Raw genomic sequence first — 14,157 nt, forward strand, 5'->3', positions numbered from 1 at the left:
GGTTTTCTTTACCATGAAAAACAAATCAGTTGATGAAATCTCAAGGGGATCATGTCAATGCAAGCTTCAAAGAAACGAACAGTATAAAGCCAGCTGTCTTGTTATGATTACCTACTTTAGCAAAGGCCTTGGAAAATAAAAACCATACAGGAAGCCGTGCTTCTAAGGTGTGTGTGAGGGAGGAACCGGTGTATCTTGTTACAGGACTGAAAGGAAGACAAATTAATGCACTGTAAAACTGAGGCTGACCCCTAACCCATGAGGATGTCAGTGTACCCGCGCAGTTCTCCCTGTCACAGACTCATACGGGAGCTAATTTGGAGCAACTTGAGGCCAAGCCCGTTCTGCCGGAGTGGAGGGAAATCGCAGTTGTCTTTAGCACCGGTTGGCTCAGGGCCCATCTGCTCGTTCACAGCCCAGCGGTTGGGTAGTCACGGCTCTCTAGAGACAGGAAAGTCGTGATGTGACGGACCCGGAGTCCTACATTAGGTCATAAAATGCTTAAGGTGTGCTTTTCCCATTTTTTATTTCCTACTATGCACAGGTCCCTTTCCAGGTCAGTTGGTGTCCCTTCTCTTGCCAGTGAAGAGTTGCCTTCTGACCGCAGTAAAGGTCTGGAGAGATTGCAAAGAGGAGAGGATGGATGGTCCAGAGGAGAGGATGGATGGTCCAGAGGAGAGGATGGATGGTCCAGAGGATAGCGTGCAACTCTGGGCTTTAAGAAACCACCTCTCAGTTCCCAGCTTTACATTCTTGCCATCACTAACTCTCAGCGGTAGCGGTGTTATCCCTCCCTCACGATGTTAAATGCATTTATTTTCACGGTTACCTCTTTGGAGTGCTCAGATGTGATTGCAATGGACGTCACGCACAGAACAAAGAAGGACCAGAGGAAAAACAGAGAAGCCAAGCTACATCCCTCGCAGTAAGGCAGAAGCGGGTTGGCACCCTGGCGCAGGAGGGGGGGCGAGCAGGGGGCGGCCAGCTCTCCTCCGAGAGCCGGTAACCGTCGCGAACATGAGGTTGCGTGTAACTTCATCTATTATTCAGTGAAAACAAATCCCTCCTTATCTCCACCTCTCCGCGTTGTACCCAAGAGGAATTCGGTCCACGAGGGAAGTCCCTTTGGAGGAGGGGAACCGACGAGACATTGCAGAGGAGGGGAGGCGAGGCGGTAAGCAGGCGGGCAGAGCCGGCCGGGGGGACCCGGGCTGGGGGGGGGGGGCGGAGATCCCGGGCAGGGAGCCCCGAGGCAGCCCCCGGAGAAGGCAGGGGGTGCACGGCGGTCCCCCCCCGCCCCGAGCAGCGCGGGGGGCGGCCGGGGGCGGGCCGGGGGCGGGCCGGGGCCGCCCCTCCAGCGGCGCGCCTCGCCGCCGCTTTAAATGACTTGGAGGGCGGGTGGCGGCGGTGCTGCTGCTGCCGCCGCCGGTGCCGCACCCTGCCCCCGGCACCCGGCACCCTGCCTCGGCGGGCGATGGCCGCGGGGCCGCCCTGCCGGTACCTCTGCCGGTACCTCTGCCTGTGCCTCTGCCTGTGCCGGGCGAGCGGCGCGACGGAGCCGCGGCTGCAGCGGGGCATGTGAGTGGGGCGGAGCGGGGCGGGGGGGGGGGGGGAGTCCGGGGGTCCCGTAGCACGGCCGGGGGGGCGCGGGAGGAGGAGGGTGTCCCCGCAGCCCCTCCCGGGGGTCCCGCAGCCCCGACCGGGCGCGCTGCCTTTGTCTGTCGCGGGGGCAGGACCTTGGGGTCCCAGCGGAGTGTGTCCCGTCCCGTCCCGTCCCCCCCCCCCCGAAATCACCGATGAATCGCTGTTCATCGCCGTCCAACTCCTCGACAAAGAAAGTTTAGCCGGGTGCGTCTTTAACTTAGGCGAGTTCCCCCCCCCCGCGGCGTGGGTTCCTGCTCCGTGGAGTTATTTCCGAACGGGTTACCCGTGGGACTGCCAGCCCCGGCGGGCTGCCTCGGCTTTGATTCGAGATGCGAAGGCAGCTTCAGGGAGCGCAGCGGTATCGCTCAGCCTGTTTCTTCCTTCTCGTTTTAAAAAAAATCCGGAGCGGATGGCAGAGCCTCGCCTCGCACAGCTGCGGCAGCAGCCCATGCTTTCGGAGGGGTTACGGTGAGCTTTACCTGGCGGAGGACAGTAATAGGAAAAAAAAATCTGAGTAATAAAGCCTAAATCCGGTTTAGGGATTTTTTTTTTTTTTTTTTTTTTAAATCGGGAGGGGCAGGGCCGGCGAGCAGAGAGGGGAGGGATGGACAGCATCCCCCCGCAGCTGGAAGCACGGCTCGCTCCCAGACACAAAGGAGTTGGGGCCACGTGTGCGCACATGCCGGGGCTGGGGCAGGAGGAAGTTTCTGCGAGGTGTTTTGCACGGCGTGAGCAACAATTTGTTGTAGATGCGATGTAACGTTTTTGTCAAGAGGTAGTTTCCTGGTCAAATTCTAAAGTAGCATAGATGACAGCGCGCACAAAATGTTACGGTTCAAGTTTTTGCTCGTTGCAATAGAAGATAGCGTTTCTGGAGGCGGCTCCCTGCTTTGTGCACCTTTTTCTCTGCAAAGCTCCGCTTGTATTTTTAAGGAATGACCATGTCCGTGTCCCCCCTCCTGCCCCCCGCCGCTGCCGCAACCTGACAACAGCCTTTTCAGATGTCTGCGTATACCCTAATTTTTAACCCCTTTGCTCTTCCTATTTTTTTTGTACTTAGCCAACTTCATCCCACCCTTTTATAATTAACTTGTTTCATGTATGTTTTCAACTCAGTTATTTCTTCTGTCACAAAATTGACATTTCTGAGCCTGTTGCTCATTGGTTTTCTACACACCAGCACATAAATATGTACTTATTAGAAGTGCTTTTAAGGTGCTTGATATGACTCCATTTTGCTGGAGCACTAAGTATCCATCACGATGTTTAGAGAAGTCAAGTTCATTTTCTGGTAAAGCATTTTTTGTTTTTAAGTGCTCTGTGTTCCTTTCAGGCGTGCTTCTTGCTTTCTTTAGAAGCAATTACTCCACTATGAGGAAGAGTCCTGTTGGCCTACATTAATCTATTTGCATTTGACATATCGGTAATAACTATGATTCTGCACTTTGGAAGCTGGAGGTGGTGTTAACTGAGAATTGCCTCCAAAGAATTTTTATTTGCTGTTACCTTTTTAAAGCTAGCGTCACTGCAGGAATACAGGCAACATTCCCTCATGGAAATGAAACTGTACAAGGATATCACCGTTGAGCTCAAGTTGCTGGGAGCAGGGGGCTCTGCTAGCCAGCAGCAATCAAAAATCCCACCTGAACCCCCTCACCTGTGGCAGAGCCTGGGGTGCTTTTCCCAAGAGGCATATTCCTGCAATTACTATAGTTCTTGCTGCTTTCCTTGAGCTGGGGCAGGTATCAGCACTACTCCAAACTTACTTTATGCTGTTTAGGGACTTCACCTTCAATGTAAACAGAAATACAAGTCGTTACCCCTTAGGAGTAAGCTAAGTGAAATGTTCACAAGGACACTTCACAAATCGCCTTATTTTTAGTAATTCTGTGTTGTTCTTCTGACATTGGTCATCTGCAGTCAATGGGATAAGAGGAACAACTGTATCCCTTGGAACACACCATGCCTGGTGCTTCCTTCTTTAGCATTTGCTGTTGTTTTGATTGAGATCTTATGTGGCTGAGGATATACAGGATATTCTCCGTAATTGTTTTCCTTCTGCTGCTAGCTAAAAATGAGAGGAATCTGTGTGGATGTTGGTATTCTGCTCCCAAGCCCCCTGAGGAGATTTAATGTAGAACAGATTATAGGATGACTAGCTATTTCCATCAACCACGTTTCCAGACAATTAGCCCTTGATGATCTTGTGTTAGAACTTTAGAGAACACTGGAACGACCAGAGAACAAATACGCAGTTTTCATCGAAAACCATGCTATTTAGGCCTTGAAATGATGAATTAACCATCTCTTGTCATAAAAAGCACATTTTTAGCAGCTCACTTCGCAGTGAGCTCTGTAGTTCAAAATTGGGGTATATAATGACGCTGTAAGTGTGATGTGTGGTTATCCAGCACTGAGTTTACTTTCAGGATCGTGCTTCGCAGAAGGCTGGGGGTAGTTGTGGGACAGTGCAGAAACAGGAGCTAAGAGTAGAGGCCTTGAGTTGCTGTCAGAAGTGGTAAAACCTCTCCTAGAGAAATGTTCCACTACAAGTTCTAGAAGTACAGATGTTTGCTCATAACTATGCAGGACAGAGCAAAAGGCAGGAGCGGTTATGAGGTATGTGCTAGGAACCCCCTTTGTGCAATAAATATTACCTTTCATTGTTAGGACTGAGACGTGGCTCGAGAATGGATTCTTCTCTTCCCAAGTGACGCATAAGTGAGGACTTCTTTGAAAAAGTCATGAAGTGAACGTTGTCCTTGCCAAATTTAAGCTTGTTGCTCTGTGGTTTTCCAGGTCCAGGATGACATCTATAGGGTCTGATTTGGTTTTAGAGGATCCAGTCACAACTTTGTAATAAACTATTTTCTTCAGGTTTTTTGACTGCTCAAATGTTGCAGCTGCATATTTTTACTCTGTCCATAAGCAAGTAAATTTGGTCACATTCCAAGGAACACCTGGATTTTAAGCTGGATTCCTGGCTCAGTAACTGTTTTCCAGCTTCTTCAATTCTATGGGGCACTGGAGGCTTACTCGTGCTCCTCCACATAAATCATATTCCCAAAAGCGAAAGGTAGCGTTCAGATGGTATCTACGTTTGCAACACTTGAGCAAACTTGGTCCTTTAACTGTAGCAGTGATTGAGCTACAGAGGTACAGGAGTAGTGTTGCACCCTGCTCACTGCAAACAGGTGTGGTTGTGGACAATATTTCAAAGTAATTCAAATAACTTTTTTTAGGCAAGTAGGTGTAATTAAAAAGGTGAAGTCCACTTTTTTTGAGGACTGGAATGTATTTTAAAATAAACTATTGGTGTACAAAGCATTTCCGTACAAAGAGATGCATCGGAATTTCGATTGCTACGGTGGAACAAATTGCATGTCACTTAGAATATGTTAGAACGCAGTGCAGAGAACAAAGTAACGCAAAAAAAATTGCTTCTATAAAGTATACGGTGATAGATCTTAAACTTGGACCCTGGAGTTTTGTCATAATGCTGTCCAAATGATGCGAAAAGTAGGTTGTATAATCATTGCTTGGCGAGAAATTGTCTCGTATATTGGTTGTTTAGCCAATACACTATTTTCATCTCCAGTGATGCCAATTTACAGGTGCAAGGAAAGTTTTGCATTCCTAGTGTTAAATAAGGGCTTGAGGTATATTTAGTTTTCGGAGCTGAAATGAGTAAGTTGAAGTGATGCCGGCAACCCAGAGTCACGGCCAAAGTCTCATTCACTCATTTTAGTTTGGTTTTTTTTCCCCCCCCAGCTGAAACCTCAAGTACCTCTTCCCAGTCCTGTCTGCCGAGAATCTGTCAGGATGCAGTAAACCCTCAGCGTTCTTGAATGGTAGCTACATCCAGCCTTTGAGGTTTGGATAATGTGGTTTTTAGTAAGCATGGTTTAAATGCTTTGGCATGAAGGTTATGGCAGCCTCATCCTTTTGTCCAGTTCCCCACCCCCAAATGCTTTAGTATCCAGTAGTTGTTGCTAGGAGAGAAAAATAACTGTTGACGAAAGAGATGTTTCTCCTCTTTGTGAATGTGGACATCACGCTGAACAAAAATTAGTCATTCTAGCCTGTGCACTACAGTATCTTGCCACCAGATAGAGCTCATGCTGGTCAGCATTGTAACAGAATCACATTTTTCAAGGGTTTACAGTTACAGCCTCTGTTTCAGAGTTTCTAGGGGAAAATTAATTTTGAATTTAGTCTTTAAACAGATGGTAAAGGGCTCTCTTTCTCTCCCAGTATATTCATTGGCAGGAGACTTAAATATAATGAATGAGTGTCAGCATGCTATAGTTCTTTTCCTGATTTATGACATTTTCCTGCTCTATGGGAGGAAAAATGAGATCAAGGCTTCCTCCTAAACTCTCAAATAGCCATAAGGCTACAAAAATACATGGTCATAAAATGCGATAGCCTGAACTTGCTGCATTTATCAAAGATGAACCTGATCTTGTGATTGACTAAAGTATTTCCCAGTTTTATATCTGTTTCCATATCAGAGACATCACATAATATACCTGCAAGAGGTTTAGAAATTTGCCGCCTGAATCACAATAGCTTATATGTACTGTGTGAGTCTTAAATCTGCAAGTTTAAGGTAGGCAAGCCCCTGCTCCTATTCACTATTAATGGGATTTGGCTTCTTAAGTTACTCTTCAAAAATGCACCCTAAGAGGGCAGAACTTGTCAGCGTTTCTTTAAGCTTCTTTGTGCTGCATTATGAAATGTTGATGTAGCTTAGTTATTTATGCATACATTTATTCTTTGTGTGTACTGTGTGTTTGCAGTATTTCTGATTTTCAGGAAAACTGCCTACTTTTTGCTTTGACTTCTTTCTTCTGCATTGTTTATATCCAGCACTGTTCATGTATCATAGTTCTAGGAATGCCGTGATCTGGATATGACAGAGAACATGGAATACGTTTAATAAATTCGAACATGCCTCCTGGTGAGGAAGGGTAAGATTATCTGGCAAAGTAAAACCTAGTCTTTGCATGACTTGTCAGCAGAACCTCCTTTGATGGAAGCAACACTTTGGCTCTCAGAGAGTTAACAGCCCATATTGCAGACTCGTGTTAGTCACCAATTAAATACCTTCTCTCTTTGAACACCGTTAATAGATTTCCTCCTTCTGAAATCCAAGCCTGTTATTGCTTACGTTCTCTCTAAAATCTATTGCTTTTAATTTATTTCTGAGGAGAAAGAAATTTCTTTTCATTACTGCAAAATCAAAGCATTTAAAAACTGCGTGCTGAACATGTGTAGTCTTGGTTTTATACTTTGGATTCCATGCTGGTCTTGGTTTAAAGCTAGTCATTAGTTGTTCCAGAGGTAAGCTTGAGATTTTTGCCTTTTGTGTAAGCATATGTATGCTTTCAGTTACAATGCGCACACAAGCCAAGCTGTACATCTAGTTGTATTTCTCTCAGTACCTTTGACCTATGGATGAATATTTGATCTTGTGTGTGTGAAAACAGGAATGTTATTCAAGTCAGAGTGCTGATGTTCTTTTTTTTATATTCTTTAGTAGAAACACCATACCTTTCCTTTTGTAAACCAAACCTCATCCCTTCTTTTGTAAGTTAGAGCAGAACTTGGTTCAGACTGTTGCTTAGTAGAGAACACCATGCCCAGACTGTGTTTTTATATACACAAACTAATTCAATATTGAAACTATATCATAATATTTCAGGCTCTGCCAGAGAAGGAGACTTTATAAGGTGTTTTTTTACAACAACAACAGAAAAATCTCAAATTATGAAACATGTATTTTGGGCCTAGTCTTTTCAGGTGCGAATATTCCTGTGTAGGAAATGAGTTTCCCGACGCCCCAACCCTTACAATACTCTTCAGCAGTTACTGTTCAGTTTGTAATGGCTAGTGCTCTCCCTGCCCGACAGATGCATCATCAATGGTGAAAAATCCAGTTGCAAGAACTTCTCTCTTGTAATTGTGTTCTTCACGAGGCAAGGCCTGCCCCTCTTTTTTGGCTGCAAAGTAACACCAGGAATCTGTGGGTAATTTAGAACCTCAGTATAAGTTTCTAATCTGAAAGATACAAACTTTTGAGGTATTTCCCCTGTTTACCATCATTGAAAACTAATCCACTAATGCATGCGTGTTAGTTGCCATGTTTTTTTGTGGCTAGAATTCCTAAAATACTGAGCTCTACCAATATTGCTTAATGGTTTAAAAAAAAAAATCAAGTGGGCATTTGCATCAGTGGTGGTAAGCTAAGGATTTATAGGGTAGTAAAAGACTGGGAATATTTTAACACTTAAAACATTGGTATGTAGGGACTTTTCTTGCATCTATTACATGTTACTGCACAAGTAAGCCTTCAGGAAAAGAGGTTTTGACTCTAAACTGTTAAAATCTGATATCTACCAGAAAAGCAGTGAGCAATTCCTAGATACTGATTGCCAAACTGAAACTGAGGATTTCGCTACCTTCTAACTAGTTTCACTGTCAAGCAACATGGTACATGCTGCAAAACAAGGTGAGTTTTTCTACTTATGACACAAGTGGTATGAAATTTTTCAGTGGTTTTTATTTTAATATTTTAGCGTCGGGTCCTCTTGTGCCGCCTTGCCAGAAGAAGCTCAGGTCAGCATACCTGGCAGATTTACTGGGGTGGCTTTCATTATTCACTCTTCTGCAGCAGAATGGTAGTTGAGATGGGTGTAGTTAGTGGGAAATTTTGTCCAGAGATAACTGCTGCTACTTGATGCTTTCCTCTTATAATTTCACTTTTTTTTTTTAATGCTTAGTTTTGTCTGAATTCTGGACAGTTATTTGGTTTGCCTTAACATGAGAGGCATTATGGAAAGAAATATGAACTATTTCTTAGCCTCCTTATATGTGACCTCCCATATGGTTTTCTAATTACATTAGAGTTGGATCCTTGGGACAAAGGTCCTTAAATTGTCTGCAAAGCAGTCTGCATGCTGGAAGGGTTTGTCGGTGCTGTGTGAGGCTTGGCAGGCCCAGTCACTGGCAGCAACGCTGGCGCTCTCCTGGATGCTGTTCTTTTTTTAAGTCACTTGTTTAAAAATAACCCTGGTGCAGAACCCTGTGGAGGTGCGCAGAAGGCATCTAACAATAAAGAACATAATGGATTTAAGAAGATGCTGTTATCAGGTGGTCTCTGCAATTATTGCACTATTTGGTAGTGAATTTTCTTTGTTTCCTCTAAGACTCATGCCAAAGTAGCCATATTCTGGGATAATCAACTATTTTGGATACAGTAGATGAAAGTAATTGGCACACATCCCTGAACGTGAATGAAGACAGGTATTTGGAGATTATCAGAGTTGTGTGCTAAAGTGACGATACTGTATTTGCCATCCTGTGGGTCTGTCCTTTACTTGATGCCTTACCTGAGCCTGCAGAAGCCACTTAGTGCCTGCAGAGGTCAGCCAGTCAAAGAAACTATAAAACTAGATGTTGCTGGGGACCGAGGCTATGTGACACTATTAAAATAAATTAAAAAAAAATGGTTCCTTGATTTAAAATGCAAAAAAAGGTGACTTGCAAATCATAGTTAAATGATCTGGATGTGCATGTTTATCTTCTGCTTTTCTGGCTAACCAAAATAGATTATTCTATCTTGGGGGAGGGAGGAGGATAGTTAAATAGAAGCTAAACGACAGCCGCTGCACTTTGATAGCAGTAGGAACTAAAAATCTTATTGTTGTTATAATAGCTGAGTGTGTAATTAATCATCTCATATTGATTTGCTCTTAATCTAGATGCAGTGCACAAAGGCTGAAAGAACTCTCATGTTATTTAGCTGCTCCGTCTAATCAGAGAGAGGATGTGAATAAGACACAGCAGTGCATTAGTAACCTGTGGTGTTAGGAGCGTCTTCTGTGGTGGACCTTCGTCCACGGATCCAGAGAATAGTAGTGATAATGAGACCTAATCTAAATGAGCTTGGTGCTTACAATCCATATCCCAGAGGGCATATAAACATCACAAGTATTGATACAGGATCAGTAGAGAGCAGGGATTGATTAGTGGTCAAGGGAGCAGGATGTCCTAATTGTCTCTGGTATTGCTGATTAATTTTGTCTGGAAAATGTAGGGAAATGAGCCTTAAAATAGATTAAGGGTAGAAAGGGGAGTTTGGCAGTTTAAAAAGGAAGAACAGCCTTTTCTGTCATTCCAGCCTTTGTGAATAATTGTTGCTATTAAGCAATATATACATCTAGAGAGAGACAAAATTTATCTATATCTTTGTTTCTATATAAATAAATATATGTAACTTGTTCTTTGGACCTTTTGTTTCTATGGCCTATTTCCTAATTTGACTTTTTTCCTGTGTTCAGGTGAAATTTGCTTCTCTCTCCTTTCCACTTGAGAGTACATTTATGTCAAACTTTTAATCATCATCCTGTCTGCATACGACATCATGTTGCTGGCTTTTTCTCCTCTCCAGTGCAGCATGTTTCTGCATAGTACTAACCTGCCTTTCTAGAGGTCTCTCTTGTAAGAAGCCGGTGAGTTTTTGCTTGGGTGGTTGGAGGTGTGAGGAGATTCAATTTTCTAGCCTGAGAAGTTTCTAGCCAAAGCCATTGTAGCAACGTACCACTATGTTTGGATCAACATCAGTGGATCTGTAGAGCAAAGCCACTAGCTGTCATCACAGCAGTGGAGAATTTAGCCCTGACTATAATCTTGGTTTCCTTAAGGAAAGTTCTCATTTGATCTTTTCAAACTAAAACTGGAAAAACATATAGACTATGGTTTTCTAAACTTTTAATAACAGCATAAAAGGAAGGAGCACCAACCAATTAGTGTTTTGAAAATACAGAATTCTGCCAAGTCACTTCTTCTGACAGGTTTCATCTATTGACTGTTTCATGGGAAGATCAATAGTGTTCAGGCTGCAAATTCTTCAGCTGAGGCAATGCAGGCTTCAACATCTCATTTTTAGGAAGATGTTAACAACCTTCTGGCTTAGTGTAGAAGGTGGTGTCATTCACTTAGTCTCTGTGGAAAGAAGTAAAATAAGACAGCCAAATCATTCTCTGCTTCGTATTCATTAATGTTTTGATTTAAAGTTTGCGCTGCTGAAAGAAACCTTTAGGGATATCTTGATGTGTGTTTGCACTCTCGCTACCATTAAATCTACCTACCTTTAGCTTCTTGGTTTGAAGTGGATTGATAGAATGAGATTTACTTTTAATTGTCATTCAAAGAGCCAGGTGTTAGGATCATGCTAAGCAGAGTAAGAAAATATCCCTGTCACAGAGACATGACTTACCTTTTGAAATGGCAGAGCTGTTCCCTCTCTAGCTCTTGTGTGTTCAGTTGTCTTCCTTTCTCCTCCCCTCTGTTTGCCCCCTTTTGGGGCCAGGAGTGTGTGCCAGGAGTGTGTGCAGAAAGCTGTCCCTCTCTGCCCACGAGCAGATGGCCTCTGCCTGTAACTCTCTTTCCCTTTGCTATATGAAAGCTATGTGCGCTTCCATCTATCGCTGTATAAAATTCTTTATGCTGTAGAAGTGTGTGTGTAAAAGAGGTAGCTGCACTGATATCCTCCTCAGACTTGCAGAATCATGGGGCAGGGTAGAACCGCAGAGGACTTCACCTGGGAGATTGTAGACATGCTGTTTCTATCACCTATTCTCTGCCGTGAGTTGTGGGAAGGCTGCAGTCCCTTCTCGGGGGAGCTCGGTTGAGGTGATGCTGGTGGTGACAACAGCTTGAGGTGAAAGAGGTAGAAGTGCAGCTCAGGGTGAATGACCACAATTGCCAGTGACTCGCTGAAGACTTCACGGCATTTGGACAGGCAGCTTCCTTGGAATGCTGGGTGGGTGAGACCAGAGTCTGTCGAGCTTGTGGGCCGCTGCCAGGAGCGGGCAGCAAACAGCTAGCAAGGAGAATAAGAAAAGGGTGAGCGTGGAGTGAGACTGTGCCTGAATAACAGCCTTGGCTGCAAGGACGTGAGGCTCGGGGATTTCCTGAGCCATCTTAGTATTTAAAAGACCTCCATGGGTGCTTTTTTTGACTGTGTTTTTGTATGAAGATACATATTCCTTTTTAAATTCTAAACACAGGAATGAATTATATCCTGCCTGGAGACGCTTTTAATTTTCTCTGAACTTTTCCTGTTGTGCAGTGGTTCACAGGCATCACAGCCATATGATTAGCCAAGGCTGCTCTTGCTTCATGTTGGTCTAATTATCTGTTCATTAGAATCTTAAGTCTTGAGCTGGAAGTGTGTAGGGTGCCTTTGTTTAAAGGGCAGTCTCCTAATGCAAATATTAAAAGAGAGCTTTCTGTCTCGCCCGAGTCAGACTGACAAGCTAATAATAGCCTTCGTGTTAGTCTTGGCTAACAGAAAGCATCAGTATAAAAAGATTTCAAAGGACTGGTGTATCAATCAAATCATAGAATATAATATACACTTGTGTGTTTTGCTTGTTTTAACACTTAAACTCCCATTAAGAAATATTTTCTGAATGCAAAGGGTATGGGATTAAAAAGGGAGCTCACCTCCTCTAAATAAGCCATTATATCCACCTGAGGTTTCAGGTAAGTCTGAGATGGCCTCTAATTAATAGAATACCATAATACAAAATTGTATTTTCAATAGTTGTAGTCTTGTTCAACAAACTGTTCTTAAATTTGTAGGTAATGTATCGGAGTCAGATGGCTTAAAAATTGGTGTGTTGACTATGTGGGGGGGGAGTTGTGAAGATGGCTAATTGTTGGAGAGGGCATGTTTTATTTCCGAGCTTTGCCAGCAGAGGATTATATGTTACGCAATGCTGCAATTTAATTATAGTGTAGGAGAGGTTTTGATATCTGCCTTTAAATTGTCCCAAGGGCATCTAGGAGGAATGGCTTGCTTTGAATAAATCTTAATAAACATATGACTTTATGCTGCTGGCTTGTTTTGTTCTGTAAGCGCCATTTGTTCCTATTAACTATATCATAGAAGTCAATACAGCTATTCCTGGAAATATGGCAATATCACATGAGTAAGAATTTATCGGATGGGCTCAGTATGTCATTACAACAATTGTCAGCTTCTCTTTTATTTATGGAAGAGCGATGCATATGAATGTACCTTTATCTGGAAAGTTTTAGGCAATTCTAATAAAAGGAGATATGCATGAATTATCAGTACATGATGTTCTATTCGCTAGAGGGAGAGTCATTTTAAAAAGCCTGCTAAGTGAGGCATGGTTGCTAAGTAAGGCGAGGGTTTTATTAGACCAACTGACGTAATGGAAAAAAAGCAGGCAAGTTTTTGGGCATACAAAGACCTCCTTTGGACGTGAAACAAACGGCAGACTTTGCGCTAAGAATGGCTTGGGAACAATTGTGCTGAACTTAAGTTAAATATGTTAAATGGTGAGGTAATTTGAGAGGAAGGGGTAGCTGGGACATGTGGGAGGGGTGGCTAAGTAATGGAGACGACATGGGAATGTGGAGGAAGGGTGGTTTCTGGAGGAATTTAAGGCAATCTGAAACTATACTGCTACTGGCTTCTGTCTTGCTTCGTGATGTTGGTAGCTAATGCAAACTCAAGCAGTGGGAGATAAGGAGCAATACAGAAAATGAGCTCTGTAGCGGAGGTGGAAGAACACGTAGCCGTGTGTGGGGGATGTCCACTGAAAGGCTCGTTTAGGACGATGGGGATGAGCAGTTCCTCCAACACCTGGGAGGATTAGGCATTTTAGTTCAGGAAACTAATTTCTGTCACGATAAGGTTTTCTAGTACAAATGTACTCTCTTTTTTCCCATGGTAAGATAAGATAAGCCGAGCATACAGCTGTGGACTTTCTTTTCATAGCTTCCTTTACGTAGGCTACCTGGAATTCCTGAGAGGGCAGTTGGTTTGTTTTTAAATCTGAGCTGTTTCTCTAGTGGAGTGTCCTTGTTGGGTGAAGGTCCTCCTTACCCTGAGGTGGGTGTCCCCAGTATTGCCCTCAGCTGGAGCCGCAGTACCCTTGGAAGACCTGGCTGGATTTCCCGTTCTGGGTGTGCTTTTTGCATGACTGTGGAGCACTTAAGTCTTACGCACAGTACTGGCAATATTGTGGAGTGGATTTGATCTAGCCAGGCAGGGTTTCTTCTAAGTATTTAGCTCAGCAGTAAAAATGATCACGCTTACAGTATTTTCCTGTTCTGCACGGGCTTAATTTAATGAAGTTTGTAAACTAGCTGAAGACGTGCTGGGGAAAGATGCACTTTTTTATTAGAAAGGCTACCTTGTGTGATGTTCAGACATAATAGGGAGCTGTAAAGTACTTTGGGCCTCTGAGATAAAAAGCAGCATAAATCTAGAATGAGATATTAACAGTATCCAGTGTAACTAATGATAACTTTAACTGCCAGGCAGCTGTTGGGCTAGAACAGTTATCTATCTTATTAATGCAACCCCCACCCTGTTTTCTACCATAGGCTTACATTCATACCTCTGCTGATTGACAGAGAAAACAAGTGTGTGATTATGTCTTCCTCTTTGTTACTGTCCAGCCTAAG

The 14,157-nt window shown here is 43.7% G+C and overlaps 1 protein-coding gene across 2 annotated transcripts in view; it reads left to right on the top strand.

Annotated features, from left to right (window-relative positions):
* The first annotated feature begins 1,361 nt into the window (after positions 1-1,361).
* The window catches only part of LOC104051222 (multiple epidermal growth factor-like domains protein 6), a 206,295-nt gene continuing 193,499 nt past the window's right edge, over positions 1,362-14,157 (top strand). For both annotated transcript variants that reach the window (XM_064457943.1, XM_064457944.1), the window contains exon 1: positions 1,362-1,578. In XM_064457943.1, coding sequence (XP_064314013.1) covers positions 1,475-1,578 — 104 coding nt within the window. In that variant the 5' untranslated portion in view covers positions 1,362-1,474. The remainder of the gene's footprint in view (positions 1,579-14,157) is intronic.

Source organism: Phalacrocorax carbo, chromosome 7 (genome assembly GCF_963921805.1).
Source record: "Phalacrocorax carbo chromosome 7, bPhaCar2.1, whole genome shotgun sequence".
In the NCBI taxonomy this organism is placed as follows: domain Eukaryota; kingdom Metazoa; phylum Chordata; class Aves; order Suliformes; family Phalacrocoracidae; genus Phalacrocorax; species Phalacrocorax carbo.